Source organism: Eublepharis macularius, chromosome 1, assembly GCF_028583425.1.
Source record: "Eublepharis macularius isolate TG4126 chromosome 1, MPM_Emac_v1.0, whole genome shotgun sequence".
Lineage (NCBI taxonomy): Eukaryota > Metazoa > Chordata > Lepidosauria > Squamata > Eublepharidae > Eublepharis > Eublepharis macularius.
Window position 1 is genome coordinate 234,985,430 of NC_072790.1, and position 19,555 is coordinate 235,004,984.

Consider the following 19,555-nt stretch of genomic DNA (forward strand, 5'->3'; position numbering starts at 1 on the left):
AATTACTGACCGAGGCCTACCCTGCGTAGCTTCTGAGATCTGACAAGATCGGGCTAGACAGGGTTCTCTCTCATATCTCCTTTCTCTTTAGAAAAGCAGGCCTCAGCTATCTGCTACTGCAGCTACACCACACACTTGCCTCCTAATAGATCCAGCCTGTAACGAAGTGAAATGGAGATGGAACTAACAACATCTGATGGCACATTCCCACCCTTCACTCTAACTCTGAATCACTGATTGCTGGAAGCAAAGTTTTTCTAGTTTGACACTGCCCCAATGCTAACTGAAGTATGCAAATGGGTTTAGTCCCATTCCTGCATCCATTCCCCTCCTACAGGTAAGGCGTTTTTCCTAATGCACAAGCTAAAATACAGCAGATGCATAATCTCATTAACTAACATTAATACAGGCAGGGGGAATGTCTTCTTAGAAGCACATTCCTAGTTCTCGTGCTTCTAAAAAAAGAAAAATCTAGTATGTGGGAAAGGCTAATTAAAACAACAGCTTTTCAGTTGTGCTCTAAGGAACCCTAGAGCTCCCAGGGAGCTTGGCAAAATGTTCATTAATGGGGGTGGGGGGGGGTAATCAATATTCACCAAACATGCCTGAAAGACATACATGGATACGATGAAGCTGCTCTTATACTGAACTAAACCATTGGTTCATCCAGGTTAGTGCTGTCTAACCAGACTGCAGCAGCTCTCTAGGGTCTCAGGCAGAGCTTTTTTTGCATCACCTATCATCTGATCCTTTTAGCTGAAGATGGCAGGGACTGAATCTGGGACCTTTTGGCATGTCCTCAGCCCTATGGGTGCTACCATACCAACCATTGCAAAATGCTTAGAACCTGCTGCAGCATCCATGGAAGGCAGAGCAGGGTAGAAAAAGTCACAGACAGCAACATGCTTTAAAAACATGGACTTCAAAGCCTCGAAAGCTAGACAAGGACTGGAAGCGGCTTTCTCTAGCTAAATCTCCTCATGATAGAAATTCCTGTCCCTTGTCCTCTGTGGTCAGCCCCCGCCCCCCCCCCCCCGGCTCTCAATAAAAAATCTTGCAGTCAGACTGACCCCTCTGTCATTTTCCAACAAGCTGTCAAGATGAGCACAATGTAAACTCAACACAGAGCCTGGGGATTTGGGATCAGCAAGCTCTTTTAAGCCTGCTTTCCCGTTCTTATTGAACCCCCAAGGAGATTTTCACAATAGGAGGCACATGAAGGGGGCACTAAGGATCTTCTCTGGCCACTTTAGCAGTCGTCTGCAGGCCTTCCTGCTTGTTGACAACATCACCCAAAACTTCCCATGGAAAAACTATTCTGAACTGATTTGTGCTCTGTTGCTTTAATGAAACCAGTGAAACAGACAAAGGTGAAAACTAAAGGGAGAAGGACACCTCGTGCAAAAGCAGCCGGAATAGCACGTGATAGCCACAGCACCAGAGATAAGAAGTTAGCCAGCACTCTGCAGCCAAGCTGGATCTCAAGGGAACTTTTAAGTAGTTGGGAGGGGGGGGGGGGTAAGAAAAATGTCTCTTTTTTCAAAAAAGGCTGTAACTGGTTTCCTGCTATTTGTTCTGAGTGTTTAATTTTTTTTGAAGATTTCCTGTTCCACATAACTCATTTCAAAAGGCAAGAAAACAGCTATGGCTCTCAGCCATGCTAGCTAAATTGAACTTCCCTGTACAGAGGCAGTGTACCTCTGAAAACTAGATAGAAACGGTGAGGGAAGGCTGTTGCCTCCATTTCCTGCTCGTGGAATCTGATCCATAACTGAAAATTCTTGCATCCTTACCCAAGCAAGGTGGTTAAGGCATACATGGAAGATAACATCATTACACTGCCCTATGGGGAATTAAATGGGGCAAAGGAATGTTAATCACTCTGGAGTGGGCATCCTTATACTTTTAACATCCCAAAGGCTTCTGAAATCATTTGCATGGGGACTGTCATTGGACAATCCATATTTTGGATTAATAGAACTTTACCCTCTGGGTTGGATCCTAAAGTCACACAACTAGAAGGCGCTTGCTTGTGGTGGCAATACTTTGCCTGCCTTCCCCTTCTCTGTCTGGGGTTGCTGGGAGTCACAGAATGATAGCCCTACCACTTGTGTACAGAAAGCCATGGGCGGGGGGTGGGGAAGAGGGCAGCGAAGAGGAAAGCAGAAAGCCTAGCGGAGGGAACGCAGTCCATGGGGACCCCTAATGCCCCGGCTGCTGAACGAATAGATCTGCCAGAGCCTCCTGCTTGTACCTGTCTGCCAATTATGTTTATCTTGCCTGGTTTCAAGAGGTGCTCAGGGCAGGTCGTGTGGCTCTCTCTCCTGTTTTAACCTTGCAATGACTCCGAGAAGCAGATTAAGCTGAGCAGGGCCCGACACTAGCCACTTCGCCACACTGGATCCAACTCATGGCTTCTTGTATTTGGGCTTCTGCTTGGACAAATGAAGACCTAAATCCCACTCCAAGCTGTTTTGTCTGACTTTGGTGTTCTAGACCTCGTAAGGCCAGGCACACACAAATTAGCTTCGAAGGAGATGCAACACTACCCTATTCCTGGCAGCTGTAGCAGAGTGGTTAAGTGGCAGGGCACTCTGCTGGCCCGACTCCCACTATGGCCATGAACTCTGTGCAGGTGGCCTTGGGTCAGCTACTCCTCTCAGCCCCAGCTCCCCAGCTGTATTGTGGGGATAATAGTAACACTGACTTTGTTAACTGCTCTGACTGCAGCTCTAATCTGTCGAGAAGAGCAGTATCTATAAGCACATGGTTATTATTATGATATTATTATAGCTGTATGTCCACTCAGGAACATCTGTATGGCTCAGCATCAAACAGCTCTAACTAATCCACTGCCTGACAAACGGTGTTCGTGAAACACTAACGTTTGTGTACTATTGGTATTAAAACATACAGGAGATGCGTGCAGGATCAACATGCTGTACTAAGCAGAAACAGCATACTCTTTGTACACCTGCTTTACTCTAGAGGAGGAAATACCCCGAACTTGCTTTGACAATGGAATGAAACAGGGACGTGAGGTTTCTTATAACGAATGAGCTCTCCTAGCACTTTTCATACCAGTGGCATTTGGTTCTCTTCCTTCAGAGAACCCTTTCTACACAGATGAGTCAAGGACATCTTGTATGCTGCAGGGAAACTCGCCAGGATATACACTTCATTCAGAACACCTGGCCAGGCTTGCTCGGTTTCATGCCTGATCCCTCCGCCCTCTGAACCCCTCAAAGAAGAACCCAAATGGTCTTCTTGGATCAGACCTGTGGTTTCAAAACATGGAACTCTTCCCAGGTCTGCCGAGGAACATCTGTGCGTGGGGAAAGAACCCTGGAGTTACTAACATTCCAGTTCAGGTGTGGTTCTGCTGACGGCCTCTTAGGCCTTACCAGTGATCCACATGAACAGAGAAAGGCCTTTAGTCACACCCCACTCTTTTCTGGTGCAACAGATTTCAGAAGAGATAGGCAGCAGTGGGACAGATGTAATTTAAGAAAGCTTGTCTGCTGTTACTGGTGATTTCATTGAGAACCCCCTGCTAAGTTCCCTAGGATACAGCCTGAAAACTGTTACGTCACTCAGCTAAGAACAGGGAGAGATCATTTTTCCGTACCACCACTCCTGGTAGATCAGATCAATGGTCCATCTAGTCTAGGCTGTGTTTCCAAGAGCGGTTTGACCAAGCCTCCCTAGAAAGTCTGCAAACCAGGCATGGAGGCATTCAGAGGGTTACTGCCTCCAAATACAGAGTCTCCATTGAGCCATTATAATCAGTGGCAAGACCTGTTCTCTGTGAATTTATCCAACCTCCTTGTAAAAGTACTCAGGTTAATAAACACCGCTACATCCAGTGGCAATACATTCGGTATGTTAATTATACTTAGTGTGAACTACTTTCTTTCAAGTAGTAAGCTTATGATGGAATGATAAGATGCAAAACTGTGATTGCTGCTAGGGTTCTTGTTAAAAAAGCAGACTGATCCAAAGTGTAATTCTTGGATAAGCTTCCGCTTTGAATCTTTAGGGGGATGTGGTCACAAGCTGTCTCCCGCAAGACACAACTGCGAGAAGTTTTAATTAAACGAAAAGCCAAAAGCATCTCAAACTTGATCCTCCTTTGTGAGCACCTGTTTAGCTCTGAGGAGTGTCTGATGCTACAGAGCAGTGTCTGACAGGAACCCCAAATTGCTCAGGCGTAACTTTGCACGGGAGCGTGCTGGCAAAGGGAGGCTCGGAGCTTCTTTGGTCTTGCCCAAAGCAGTCTCAACAGAACTAACCTCCATTAACAAGTAACTTTCAAGCCACGTTCTGTGGAAACCAGAAGCTCTTCAATGAGGCAACTGGTAATAACAGGTAAGCGTCCCAAAAAAGGCACTTTGACCTCTGACCTTCCTTTGCAATGCACAGGGGTGAGGGAGCGTTGGTTGTGTTCTATGGCACAGTTCACCTGGGCCGTTGGCTGAGGCCCATGAGACCTGGGCAGCAAACCATCCAAACTGGGTGTTGCCTTCCAAATCATCACACAGAACCCTCTCACATGAGGCTGCCTTATATGGACTGCTAATGCATCTTGCCACAGTACTATCTATCCTCACATGCAGGGTGACAGGCAGAAAAAGATCTCTCCTTACATCTGCTTGCTGAGATACTTCTAACTGGTAATGGCAGGAACTGAATTTGGGACCTTTGGCAGGCAAAGTCCTTCTACCACTGGGCTACGGGGCCTCCTTAAAGTATGAGAACATAAATATGAACTTATGAGGCTGACTGGTGGTAGCTCTCTCAAAGGCCTCAGACAGAAGAGTCTTCCCCAGTATCCCCTGAGTTGCTTCCACTAGAGGTGTCCAGGAGTGAGTCTTCTACGAGCTCTGTACCACTGAGTCACGGCTCTCCAATTCCACGGGCACGAGTCACTCAGCTGAAAAACTGATGCAGAAAGGGTTCCACGGGGAGAAACTTGAAAAGCCACAGATCTAACAGAAGGCAGGTTCTGTGGCCGCTCATGTGACTTGTATGAGAAACTTCATGGCTAGGGCATGCAGAATTTCTGCTTCCAATCAATTCCTGCATTGATTAATTGACACTTTTGCCTAAGAAGCTTAATTTCTAGCAAGGTTTCTTCATTTAATAAAGTGAGTACAGGACCAAAGGGTCTTAGACTGAAAGCATCTTCTCTTATTGGTAGATCACACTGCTGCCTTCCTGTCGAGCATAGGCAAAGCGTGCCACTTACTATAACTCCCTCCGCATCACTTTGTAGGACTGTGCTTAGAAAAGCCATTCTGAGATAGTGGCCAGCTATAAACTGTTAACATAAAAAGTTGGCATGGCAGAAGGCACTGCCTCTTAGTCACACTAGCACATGAGAGTCTGGGACTCTGGTTTTCAAAAATCCTACCTCCAGAAAACAGAGATACCACCGCATGTCTGCCATGGAGCCCCAGTTCATTGTACAGATTCTGCAGCATGTGCCTCTTTGATTGGAAATAATTCCTAAACCACTCCATTGAATTTGCGTACAAGGTTTTGCTTAGCTATCATGTGTACCATTTCCTTTCTAAAAACACCACTGACAATTTGAGTCCATAAAAACATGGTATTGTACCCCATGGATCTGTTCTGCTAAATGGCAGCGCTTTCCCCAAGTGCAAGAAGTTTCCTCTCACATGAGAAGCCTCTGATGTCAGGTAAGCATCCTTGCACTGGGGGGGCTGCTATTTAGAGGATGGATCCATGGGATTCAATCAATATTTGGGGGAAGCACACCAGGTTTCAAGACTAACATATATTTAGTAACGAACTCCTTACTAAAAAGGCAATGATGCAGGTGAAAACCAGCTCCACCTGGTTATGAATTGATAGTCATTGAATGTGAACCAACAAGATGTTCCGGTGCTAATTAGAGGTTTCATGGAAGAATTTGAGAAGATGGACCTTATTCTGTCCCCAGTTACAGCCTCTTTCTCAACATTTTTCTTTTATTAGGGTACAAGAAAAATGACAGACTTGCCTTGTGAGGTCGAAAAGAGAGAGACAGGATGAGAGGAAGAAACAAAGGAATCTGAAAGGAAAATACAGAGGATGAGACTCAACCTCGGGAAAAAACCCAAACATTTCGTTCGTACGGCTTTCTGTAAATCAAGTTCCAGTTCTTGAGCTGCACGCAGGCTGCAGGAGAGAGATGGAGGAGAGATCAGCTGCGGGTATTCACTCACCTTGCGGCAAAGCCTCACTTCAAAGTTTTGTGAAGCACCTATGGAGTGAAGCCCGTTGAAAATTTTGACCTGACTGCTAAGAAGAGAAAAGAAACCCGAGTTGCACAAAAATATCCATAAGACAATTTTCCTTGCTAGAAATGCCATGAGAAGAATAATTAAATACAGTATCATTTTAATAACCGGAGCTCTTTAGAGGTGGTAGGGGAATTAGAGCACCAAAGAGCAACTGGTCACTTCATTTTCACAGAGGTCATGGTCCAGGCATACCAAACAAAGGGACTGCCAACAGGACTCCTTAAGAGATGAGTTACTAGGACTCTTCCCACATCTCCAACATAGCTAAGTAAATCTGAACTACAACTCTAGCCAGGTGTATCTCTCTCATTCCAGAAAGGTGGCAGTGTTACCTGTTGATGAAAAATGAACAAGTGTTTTGGGGTACCTTGAAGGCAACAGAAACCTTTACACACTAGAGTCTACTTCAATACATGCACAGTAGACTTATGCACCTAACAAATTGGACTGTAGCTTACTAAAGTTTGTGAGAATAAAAACTTGTTAGACTTTAAGAAGCCACATGATACCTGTTTATTACTCCTAAGCAGACAGCCTCCATACAGCATTTCCCACATTGGGTTCCAAGGCAACTCTGAAAGTATTATGTATAAATAGAGTGGGATGTATGTGTGGGTTGTAAGCTATGTCTCTCAAGCCAAATGTGGCTCAGTATGGAACCAAATATTGTTCTTTAAAAAGAAAATAAGGCATACTGGATGAAATGGTGGGATGCTAAAATAACCAGTATGTGAAAGGAATGCCAAGCAAAAAATTTTATGGGAGCAAAGGGCTTCTTAAAGACCTTTTACAGAAAGGGAAATGACAGGTACCATTCCAAGTGTGACCCGTGTGCAGACTTATGCCAGTGCTCCAAAACTATTGCACAGGGTACTCCTATGTATATTATTGTTACCTTGTATGCACCCCTTCCTAACAAAGGACTTTCAACAAGGGTTTGGGCTGTGGTTCCTTTATGGATTATTAACATGTCATTTAACATTGTTTCAGTTAGACAAGCGGGCTTTTTTTCTACTGACTCTTTGCTGATCAATTGTTCTGAGTTTCAATAGTTTGGCTCTAATTGTAAATGGTTATAGACCCTTGGCTCAGAGTTTCAGACTATGACCAGCAGTCAGAATTAGAACGGAAACTAGGACTGAACAGTTACGACCGAGGCACTGAGCATGCCTCTCCCCCTCCAACATTTTCTCAGATTTTTAGGAATATTCTCAGTTAGCAGATTACCCAGCCATTCCCAGGGTGGCAACAGTCTCACACCTGACAGTGGAATTGGGCAAAGGGGGGCAAGAGATTCATTTGAGGCAAAGGAGTGTGCACCATTGCAAGCCGCTCCATCTGATCTGCAGTTTCATCTGTACATTTGAGATGGGGAAAGGGCAAGTGGGCCTCAAGGAAAGGCACCTGAATGCCCACACGCAATCTAGCCCATAACGTACTTGAAACATCATAGTGCACCATGAGGTCTGCAAAGCTGCTTCTAAATCAAAACATCAGCAGTAATTTTTAAGCAAGTAAAATCAATAACCACAAGCAACTGCTGGGCAAGGATCTGCAAAAGCGTGGAACGTTTATTCAATGCCTCAAATTTTAACCTGACAGCAATAATACCTAGCAAATTGATCTGGGAGGCCACCAAAGAGCAGGCACTGTCTTGGGGCATTGACCTACCATTCCTCTGATGGAAGGCATTTGGAACAGGACTTTCACAGAGGCAGTTAACAACTGGGCAGGTTTGTGCGCATTAGTACTAATCTGGATGTATGAATATGCTTAGGTGCCTCATATCAAGTTTGAACATGAGCCTATATAGCTACAGGTTGGCCCCTCTACCTGGCAGTGGCTCTTCAGGGTCCTAGAGACACACAGCTGTCTCCTAATATCTGTTCAACTGGAGATGGCAGAGACTGGGAACCTGGGACCACCTGCATGCAAAGCAGGCATGTCGCCGCTGAATCTTGCATGCTCTGCCAGCAAATAACTAGAGGGTCAATCTAACCATCTACCATCAACCTCAGGAAGCACAATGTGTGCTTCAAGGGAGGAATTGTTGGAAAAGATTGTGCCCCGTGCCTTACTGAACAATTACAGAACCCGTTTATCTGACTCTTCACAAGCCTCAGCAGGTGACTCACATTTTCCACTGGAAAGATAGCAAAGCTCCAGAACATGACATACCAGGTTGGGAAAGGTTATTGGCAAGGATTCTACTGGGTCAGCAGAATGGGAGGAGATTCCTCCCAGGCCCTTCTCACACCGCTCCCTGCCCGAGCAGGAAATTTCAACAGGAGAGCTAATTAACGGCTATGAACAGCAGCTCTGTCTGTGTAAAGAACAGATAGCAAGTGTACAATGTGCACCAGGGGTCTCCACAGGAGGTCTCCCTCTTTTACAAAAAGCACATTGTAAGCCTTTTGCAATGCGTTCCCCTATCTCCAGCAGGACTTGGACAGCAGAGAGAGCCTGGATTTTATTTTTCGTTAGAAAGAAGCACACTGGAGGAATAAATGAATAATGAACAGGCTTTGCAGCCTCAGCGGCTGGACCCCTTTATCAATCATCCTTCCATTCCCAGCTGTTCTGCCAATGAGGCTATTTAGTGTCATTAGCCCACAGGATTTGCTTTCAACAGACTATTTATTCTGATTTATCAGACCTTGTGAGAAGCTTGCACACAGCCTGTCCGGATGCAAAACTCTAGACGCTTCTGCGTGGAGGCCTTGTGAGGCAAGCGCCAGCAGGCCCAAAGCTGGGTTTTGTGTTTAGATAAAGTTGCTCTGCTTAAACTTTAAAAAGGTAGGCATGTACTAAAAAAATCTAGTGTATTTATCTTGCCCGTGACACCTCTCAGAAGGAAAAAAAATCACCTTTGCTGCAGAAATTGTCATTAATAATCATCTTATGTACTGACACCATGTCTTTGTGCTCAATTCACCCCCAAAGTAGCTTACAAACTAAAAACCACCGAAAAATTCAACAATCCAATTCAGATAACAATCCGCTAATCACACAAAGGAAGCTAAAAAGCCAAATTACATTTAATGTCATCTTTCCAGATCAGCAGGGCTTTTTTTCAGCTGGAACGCGGTGGAACGGAGTTCCGGAACCTCTTGAAAATGGTCACATGGCTGGTGGCCCCACCCCCTGATCTCCAGACAGAGGGGAGTTTAGATTGCCCTCCGCGCCACTGGAGGGGGGCGGAGGGCAATCTAAACTCCCTCTGTCTGGAGATCAGGGGGCGGGGCCACCAGCCATGTGACCATTTTCTCCGAGGGCAACCCACTGAGTTCCACCACCTCTTTTCCCAGGAAAAAAGCCCTGCAGATCAGTTATTTCTGAATATCCTCTCTGCTGACAAAGAGGTTAACATTGGCATGATAAAGAGTTAAGACTATGTAATGGTCAGAAAGTGCTAAATCCATCTCTTTCTCACGCGTGCACAAAGAAACTTAGCATCATCCATAGAACTACCGCAGATAGCAGCAATGCAGTTAAAATAATTAGAATGGTCAAAGTGATTCTTGCATGTTACGTCTTACAATAACCCTGTAAAATAGGCCTGTGTTTAGTACCCCTCTAAAGGGGAGGGTGGCTCACCTAAATCTACCTAATGAACCAAGGTGAGATTTGAACTGCAGGACTTTAAAGCTCTCACGCTTCAGCCATGCTGCTAAAATCCGTTTTTGTTTGCTTATCATTGAAGGTGGCTTTCATTCAGCTTTTGCAGATTTTTAATCCCCTGGAATCCCCTCCACCAGTTTTTAAAGATTAGTTACAGCTAGAATTCAGCAATCAGCACTGTTTGAAGGGAGCCACAAGACACGCTCAGAGCCACAGTCTATCCCTTCATGCACGTATGGTATTTCAGGGATGCTTTTTAGCAAGTGTTGACCAAGCAGTTTATGATGTAAAACCCACAATGCAACACCACTAGAAAAGCTAATTACAAATTAATTACTTTTGGTTTTTTAAAAGCAACAAGACTATTAAAACAGCACATCTGCAGAGAACAGCTATGCTCCCAAAAGCATGATGAATGAGAGGCGACATGGCCTTCCTCTGGAAAGACAGTGTGTGAGGACACAGGCGCACATGCTCCAACTCTGTACAACCCCCACTTTCCGGTATGAGCTGCCAGTAAAGCACTGCCCAGTTTGTGCCTTTTAGGAACAACTGTGCCTTATTACAGTTTTGTGAATTAATACTGTCATCATTTAGGACTTGGCTGTGGGTTCTCTATAAGTTGTAGGTTGCCTCTAGAACGCTTGTGCATCATAGCATGGCTCCACAAAGACAATATGCAACATGCAGCCTGTCCTTTCACACTCATTGCAGCCCCTAGGATACCCTTTGAACTGTGATCATGCATAATTCATGTTTTTCTATTATCTTTACTCAGAAGAAGAGACAACGCCATGGCTTTTTAAGTCTGTGGAGAAGAGGCTATTTTAGAGTAATCACAGCAAAGAAAGCAGAGCCCTTTGGCAACACATAAAAGGAGGAGGGAAAGGCAGAAAGAACCTCATGATCTTTAGTGAGAGAACTGGGCTATTACAAGTATGCCAAGTACCTCATTTTCCTCTGGGAAATACTGGCAAGTTTTATTTAAATACATGATTGATTTAAATATATACTGGAGTGGGCCAATGAACACTCTGGGGGAAGAGCATTCCAGTCTTCCACCACAGAGAAGGCTGCATTTCTCATGGAAACAAATCCAGTAGCCAAATAAGATGTGGGTTTCAGTGGCCAATCTTGGGTAGGTTACATGTGGGAGAAGATACTCCGAACAGCCATCAGGGCCGGGACTATCCTGACTCTCACCGTAAAGATTTAGGATGGCGATGTAAACAAGTGATTTACAAACAATGTAAATCATGGCTTGCCTGTGCACCTGGGGCCAGCAGGACTCATTTTCAGGCAGGGAAGCATTACAAAAAAGCTAGCAATCACGCCTTCCTTTGAAGCCACAAATAGCCAAGCACAAGTATGAACAAACCAGTGGGATAACCATCACCTCTATTGGTGGGGTCACTTCCATGGTCCTATTTGTAAAGATTTAGTCAAAATACTTTGGGCAAAAGGAAGACAAGCACTGGCACAGGAGTATCACAAGACCACTGGCGGGACCTAAAAGTCACCTGGCTGGCCGACTTATACAGAAACTTCAAGAAACTTTATGCAGCAAGAAACAAACATAGCATGGAAGATTGGTGCTTACTGCTACAAAAGCAATACTAAAAAACCTGCAATTTTTGGCCACATTTTTTTTTATGTTGTAGGTTTTCTAAGACCTTGGCATTAGCTTTATTTGAAGGGCCATCTCCTTTCATATGTCCTGATGTGCTAACTATGATCCCCAAGCAGCCGTCTGCTGGCTGCTTCACCATTCAGGCTGGCCTGTCTGGCATCAACCTTGGCCTTTTCCAACATGGTCCATGCTCTGTGTAATGGGCTCCCGGAGATGGAAAGGAAAGCCCCTTTTGGGGGATATTCAGGAGGCACTGCAAGGCTTGCTATCTGCCAGATCTTTTGACGGGGTGTGAAGGACAGGCATCTTTGAGTGTGGAGGGGAGTTGATTTGGTTTTAATTTGGAATTTTTAAAAGTCATTGTGTAAGCCGCCTTGAACCGTGTGGATAGGTGGGGTATAAATACTTAAATAAATAGCTATACATAAGGGCTTTTCTTTCTAAAGGGCATAAATTCCTAAAATCAGAACCAGCAAAAGGTAGAAGAGGAAAGTCAGTTGCACAGTTAATTTTAGCTTTAAAACTATATTAAGGTAGAACCAATTTTTACAGCCGCTGAGAGCTGAAAGTAAGAGGCCTTGTCAAATGCACAAATTTTCTCTCACCACCAAGTAACCTCGCTAGCTCAGATGTGTCTGGGATAAAGAGCATGGCTTTCCCACAGCATCGAAGACCAGCACTCTTCCCCCCTCCCAATTCATAGCTTTCATGCAACTCTTTCCTTCCATGTATAACAGAACCACTCGGAAAATCTTACAAGTACTTTGTAAAGTGGGTTGGTGTTCCTTACGTTAGATGCCAGAGAGATCAATGGCTTTCTCAAGGCTATAGCCAAACAGGAACCTGAGCCTCTTGAGGAGATGACGGTTCCTTCCCTTCCCTTTCAGGATTTCATTTTTAAAAACAAATCACTAGCCCTATACCTTAGTTAAGAGGAGGGAAGAAACACAGCCAACACAACCCCAACTGTTCTGGTAACAATCCTAGTTCTGAGTTTGTGGCTGACAGATTGTAACTTGGATTTCCTCGGCCACTCTGCTACACCCGCTCCCTTCCTCAAGGACAACGAAGCATCTCCCCTTTCACAGGTATCACCGCTGTACTCTCCGCCTCAGCTGAGATTCCATGAGATATGGAAGGACACCATTTTTAAGAAGTATAAAAGCCATCCTGGCTGAAACAACAGCAGCCTGCGCATTAGTTGCAGGTCAGAGCAGAGCACCGCATGCTATGATGGCAGCATGCACCCTTGCCAGCCGAGACAAAGCTGGAACGCTGCCCGGTATTGCCTTTGTGGGAAGAGGACAGCGTATTCCCAATGTGCCAATTTGTTTTGAGAAGAAAAAAAAGTGAAAGCAAGTCAGGTTGTCAACTTTGCCACTGTTTTCTGCGGGAGCAGAACAACTTGGACGTCTTGCATAAAAGGAAGAAAAAAAGCCAAAACCAATGACTTTAGTTTCAGGAGTAGCAACAAGCCTCAAAGCAGCGATGCCGGATATCAATGAAGCTGCTCAGTGTCTCATGAGAACGTAAGACCAGAAGCCCATCTAGACCAGCATCCCATTCCACTCAGAGACATGCCAGAAGCCCTGCAAAAGGGCCAAAGGAAAGAGCGCCTTCCCTTGCCATTGCTTCCTAGCAACGGGCATTCCAACAGGGCGTCGCCATCTAGCTATCATGGCTAAAAGCCTTTAATGGACCCGTCCCTCCATGCATCTCCTTAGCTGCCTTTTAAAGCCACTCAAGTCTGTGACTATCAACACATCGGGTGACAGCGAAATCCATACATTACATGTGTTGTGAGGAGGAGGACATTCTTTCTGTCTGTCTTTCAGTCTACTGATCCTCAATTTTATTGGGTGGTTTCGAGTACCAGTGTTAGGGGAGAAGGAGAAAATATTCTCTCTACTCCCTTCCTGCCTAATTTTATAAGCCGCTTCAATTAGGCATCTTTTTAAAAAATAAAACTAGAAAGCCTCAAATGCTTTTACCCTTCCTCTGGGGAAAGCTGCTTCAGTCCACTATTAGGCTGGCTTTCCTGCTCAGCTCATCCTATATGTGTTACTTGTCCTACTGCACACCGTAAGGCAGGGTTTTCAGTAAAAACATGGCTGAAAAATAGCCCCAAGACTAGTCCCCCGACTTCATTTTCTTGGAGTTATACAAGTGGAAAATCAGCTGGAGATTTTATACATGTCAGGCTACTTCTGATATACTGACTGCCCATGTTTAACAGCCACAATAACCACATGACAAATTTGAGAATATATCATCCTTTAAAAAAAATTTCCAACACGTTTAGGGGGTGTCAGTACCACTCTCAGACGAAATCACACCCCCAAGTATGACAGTGACAGTATCTGACTAGATTACATACCTGCTTTTCCTGAAACATGGAAAGACTGAGGTATTCATTGTCCCCATCCACCCTCAAACCATTTAAAGATCAATGGATCCACAAAAGCAAGTCGGCTGGCAACAATCATTCAGTCCCGTTGACCTCAATAGGACTAGAACCTTAATTCATGTAATACTGGATCAAGTATTTTACACTCTCTGAATAACCTGGTTTGAGAGAGGTGACTGTTCTGCTTTAACGGTTAACAGAGAGAAAACAGACTATAATTGTGAGACAACAGCAACGTCCCCAAATGTGTCCCTTTTAAGTCCCCTTTATATGGCCAGTTAGCAATTTCAAATTACATGCTCCCTCCAAACCAGATTTTAAATCAGCTTTAAACCTTGGCTTGAAATAGTAATTTGGAGGAAAAATTAACATCACAGTTTGCCCGTCCAGATGTAACAGCAACTACTGATTGTACTAAGGGACGGCCACTGAATCAGAGTACACTAGGGGAGGAAGGAGCATGAATGCTCAGGGATCATTCACGAAGTGCCAAACCATACAGTGACGTAATGTCTGAACCCCGCCACAGTCCCCAGAGCCAATTGCCTCTTAGTGGATTTATATTCAAGTCCTTTAATTGTTTTTCTTTTAAAACCACAGACTTCAAGGAGATTCACAGCTTCAGGAATATCCAACTGTAACATAAAGCTGTTGTATAATTTAGATTTTTTTTCTTATTGTGAAGAAGAACTGAGCTAAAGCTCTGGGATCTCAGCGCAGCTAAATGTGCCCCAAGGAGAAAACAAATGCACCCTTCCTTTTAAATGGCAGGGCTTCAAGAGCAAGACAAATCCACAGAGCCCTTCTGGGGACCAAACGTAGATTGTGCAACCAACAGCAAAATGGTTCCATGCGATTTTGGCAACAGTCCGCAATACAGCACTCTTGTAATGATGAGCTTTAATTCATCTGTGCAACTCATGCTGCTGAATGGCACAGAAAATGATGCAGTGGGGAAGAGCCGCCAATGTCTCTGTAGGATTTTTACCCAAGCTGTCTAAATTCTGAGTGATTTTACATGACAAAGATTCAGCTAGCCCTGCTCTAATAAAGAGATGCTTGCAGGTGTAAGAGGAAAAAAAAACCAGAACCAAAGACTGCCAAGAAGCTGAAGGAAAAGCTAGCACACAAGCTTTGTAGAATAGGTTATGCAATTCGGCACACCACCATAACAATTTCGAGGCAAAGAGAACAATGGCAGCCCTATACTTTGGGCATTTCTCACCTTCCGGTCATGGCGAACCAAGACTAGTAAATGCAAAAGGCGGTTTGGTTTGCCCTTCTGTAAGGTAGGCCTGGATAATTCCCTTCTCAGGGAAGGGGATGCTGGGCCTTGTCATAGTGACTCAGCATCTGCATCTTTAGCTGCCAGATTCTTGTTCTGGTTCCTTTATATTTTCAGGCCGTCTCCAGAGGCAAAATACACCACTCGCTTCCCTAACGGGTTTATTACAAATCAGCGCAGGAACATGAAAGTATTTCCCCCTTCTGTATTGTTAAGAAAAATGCCATCTCCGCATCCTGCATCCACGGTTTAAAAGAGATGCTATGTGTGCGCACCGTTGCTCGAGATCTTTCAGAATCTGATTTGTATAGCAGAACAGATCCATGGGAGTCCAAACCCAAACAGTGCTCTCCCCCAGCACCGGGAGTATTCCCCTGACGCAAGAGGGTCTTACATCCGAGGAAGATTCCATGAGTCAGGGTGAATACCACCCTTAGCAGAATGGATTCATGAAATCCAAGCTGCCCTGCAAAAAAGCCACAGAACTTGCTCGGTCAATTTGGCAGACTATATCCTGTATTTGTAAATGGAAGCAGCCTAGATGCTAGGCAGAGTACCAAGGCGTACCCTTTTCCCCACCATCAGAATGCCTGCTTGGATCATGCATGTATGCATACACACATAACTCTGCTCTTGAGGTGTCAAAGCATGTTGCTTACATGCAGCCGTGGAAGACAATGCAGGGACATCAACCCTCAGCAGGGGCGAGAGTCCACACCCGGCTTCCAAGTTAAGCAACCTTGAAGGTGGTTTGTATCCAAAGCGGGAAACTCCAGAGCCCTGCAAGCCATCTGAGACAGCTCAACATTCACAGCAAGATGGAAGCGTGAATTAAAGACTGGTAGGGCTGACTCCAGAGACAACCTGTCTTGGCCTCTGAGGAACTGTTAAGAGGAGTCACGTCCCCACCCTTCTGTAAGATTTGCACTACAGAGGGCAAATGCTCAGGCCATAGGAAAGGACTTGGGGTTCAGTACAAGGGTAGCAGCAGCACCCCTTATTTACCTGTCTTAACAAATTAAGTCATGCACCAGCCAGAGGCACGCACTGAGGCAGCCATCTAATACTGTTTGACCTTGACTCCAAGGCAGATCATAGGTGAAAATCTGCTCTCGCACTTGCAAAGGATGCAACCACCCACAACCCAGGATTCTGAGAGAGCCTTGACAGGTGGGAGACATAAAAACGCAAATGCTCCAACCACCCAACACTCAGGAAAGCAGCCTCTCAAACAAAAACATCAGCACTTCAAACCGCTGCCATAACAAAGGCTGACAATATGCCCATGCAAGGGAAGGAGCATGATCAGGAATTTCAAAACAGAACCCACGGACTAAAAATGTCAGCTCTGACCCAGCTTGACAGGACAAGATTCAAGTCACATCATGAAAGTTGTTAGGGTCAGTCCCTTTAAGCATCGTCACCTGGCTGTGTTTTTCATCATCAGAGAAGCATCCGCAGTGCAGATATTTTTTTTTAACGGAGTCGGTCTTTTCCCAGCTTCCCAGACTGAGCTGGTTAAAGAAGCCATCTCCTCTAGTTTCAAGTCCACCCAGGCAACTGAGGGAGTGGGGAGAGGGACGCATATTTTAAGTAGTCCTTTGCTTTGTCTGGGGCTCCTCCCTGCCCCCTCTCCAGTTGCCAAAAGCCATCACAAAAGGGAAAAGCTGCTTCAGTCCTGGCCTTCTCAAAGACAAAACGAGAAGCAGCGACTTCTACACTGTCTGATAAATTTTTACGGTAAGGTTACAAGAAAAATGTTAAGACCAAAAAGAAATGTGCTCTCTTGCTTTAGGTGGGAGCTTATAATACAAGATCAGGACAGAATGTGGGCAGTGTATCTGCCCTGGCAAAGCCAACGCCCCCTTCAGCTGGTTCACCTGCTGTTCTTTGAAGGAAAGGAGAAATTTCAGAAGCAATTAGCTCACACCAGAAAGATCTGAGTCACCCCAATCACTAGCTGATACCACCAAAACGGAAGAAAAAAATGGTTTCTTGTTTTGCTGGGCGAAGAGAAATGGAGGCAGCTCCGACAGCAGGGGGAAAAACTCCCTATCCCCACCTTCCAGTCCAGGCACCACTCCCTTCCCAACCTCCAGCCCATCTGGTGTTTTTCAAGTTCTCATCTTAGCAAGCCGTCACATTCATTTGTTCAGAGTCATGCTGAAAAGGTACAAAAGCAATGTTCAGCACACACAGGCACTGGCTTGCATGTCCCTCAAAAGAAAGAAAAAAGGGCTCTTAATTCCCCAGGCCCCAAATCCTCCCTCATATCATTAACAATCTCCCCATCACACAATATAAGGATTCAAGGAGAAGGTTTGCCCTTGAATGCTTATATTCAAGTCTTCCTCTAGGGCACCATGCCCGAAAGATTTCAAGGCATCGAAAATGTGGATTGGAAAGCAATAAAATAACTGGTGGAGAATCCAGCAACCATGGAGCAAGAGCAATCCAATTCAGCATGCTTCGGGCCTCCCCTGAAAAAGACTGCAAAAACCTGCTGCTTATCTAACTTATACAATCTCTCCCTCCCACTATTCTGTGTTTACCAGAAATGATGTTATAAACACTACCCTGAAAAAAGTATCTAAAACCAGCAGTACCCCCTTAATGTACTTGCACTACATTCCAGGGCAAAATGGGGGGAGGCAATCTAGCCCCCCCCCGAACAAGATGGTCCCACCTGCAAATCCACCCTAATTTATCACATATTAACCCTTTTTAATTGCACACATTGCAGTGTAAATCTCATCCCTGCACATTTCAAGCCAATTACAACCTGCCTTAAATCCTAATTCCTACTTTCTTCCAAGATAGTTTCACCCAAACACATCTGCCACACCCCTATTTCTCAGGTTCCCCTTACACCCCTCCTTCACTCAGGTTTTAATTCCTCCTCCACCCAATTGCCTCAGGGGCGGTAAACTAGTCTTTTTTTTTTTTAGAATTCCCAACAATCACAAAGCAGTACACAAGCCTTTGAATTATACAGAACTCTGTCAGGATCAAAGAAGAAAAAAATTATAATAGAAAGAACAAAATTATTGGGGATGGCAGAATGATATCCAGAAAGCCAAAGGTTCTGCATAGTTCAAAATACTTGCATTTTCTGAACATTTGTGTATCAAATAGTTGTAATAAAAGTATTGTATTTAACTTGCCTTTTGAATTGTGTTGCAGAGGTATTATGTTTAACTTGCCTTTTGAATTGTGTTTCATACATTCCTATCCACCTTATCGCCCTATGCCCCCCTGCGGATTCCCACCTCTAGTTTACTTTGACATAATCCCATCACTGTATCCCATTTCATCTTTCCTCTCTTATTTTAATCTTCAGCCTCCAGGAAGGATTCTGTGTACCTCTTAATTTCAAATCTTGCAAACCTGGATGGTGCCAACAAAACCCACCCTTCCTAAAGGCATTGTTGAAACTGCTCCTATGAATTGTATCATAGTAACAGTGAGCCTCTTACATATAACACACCCAACCCGTGAGGAACAGCTGCATGCAACCCTAAAGTTTACCGATCTCACCACAAACCCCAAGATGCTGCTGATAAAGGTATTATTTAAGTACTATTCTGTGTAACCGTATCTCAATAAGAGGGACTATTTTAGATTATTTTTCTTGCATCCGTTTTGATGAAAGATTCGGTACACTTCAGAAACTCACTTACCTGGGTTGGTCTTAATGAGACATGCTATTTGGTTTTAATAGAGGCATTGTTTTAAGCTCTCTTTGGTAGCTTTGCCGCAAAATACATGTTGCTTTTTCAATTATATCCCTTCCTCCCTTTCTAGTGCAACCATCTTAAGAAGAGGATCTGTGGAACTCAAAAGCTTACACATCTTAATTGGGTTTATAAGGAGCAATCTAATTTTTTTTTAAAAAAAAACAGCCCCAATGAATTTGGGGGCCACCTGGCATGGGACTGACCTTTCACCTCTTTCCTTTACCACCCTTCAGGCTCTTCCCCTCACAAGCCACCACCCCTCCTCTCTCCCACCCTGCACGTTCTAACGGCTGTTCCTTTTGCTGGTCAACCCGCCCCCCCCCCCTTACCAGCGCAAGGCTGAGGGGAACCTGCCCCCTTGGCGTCTCGTCCTCCCGGCTCCGAGGAGCCACCTCCAGCGGAGGAGGAAATATACGGGAACTGGGTGGCGGGCTCAGCCATACTCGTCGGTGGCGGCGAAGGGCAAAAAAAAAAAAAAGCAGCAGCAACGGGACCCTCTCCTTTAAGCGACCGCCCCTCTCAACGGACAGGCGCTGACTGACAAGACAGAAACGACCGGGTCGTGCG

General features: G+C 44.9%; 1 protein-coding gene across 3 annotated transcripts in view; it reads right to left on the bottom strand.

Moving 5' to 3' along the window:
• The window catches only part of RTN3 (reticulon 3), a 45,140-nt gene extending 25,585 nt beyond the window's left edge, over window positions 1-19,555 (bottom strand). The window contains exons 1-2 of one of the 3 annotated variants that reach the window (XM_054993475.1): window positions 19,318-19,555; window positions 6,028-6,076 (exon numbers count right to left, since the gene is read on the bottom strand). In XM_054993475.1, the coding sequence (XP_054849450.1) occupies window positions 6,028-6,076; window positions 19,318-19,429 (161 nt within the window). In that variant the 5' untranslated portion in view covers window positions 19,430-19,555. Of the gene's footprint in view, window positions 1-6,025; window positions 6,077-19,317 lie in introns of all 3 variants that reach the window. The other 2 variants (XM_054993466.1, XM_054993483.1) reach the window with 2 other exon arrangements.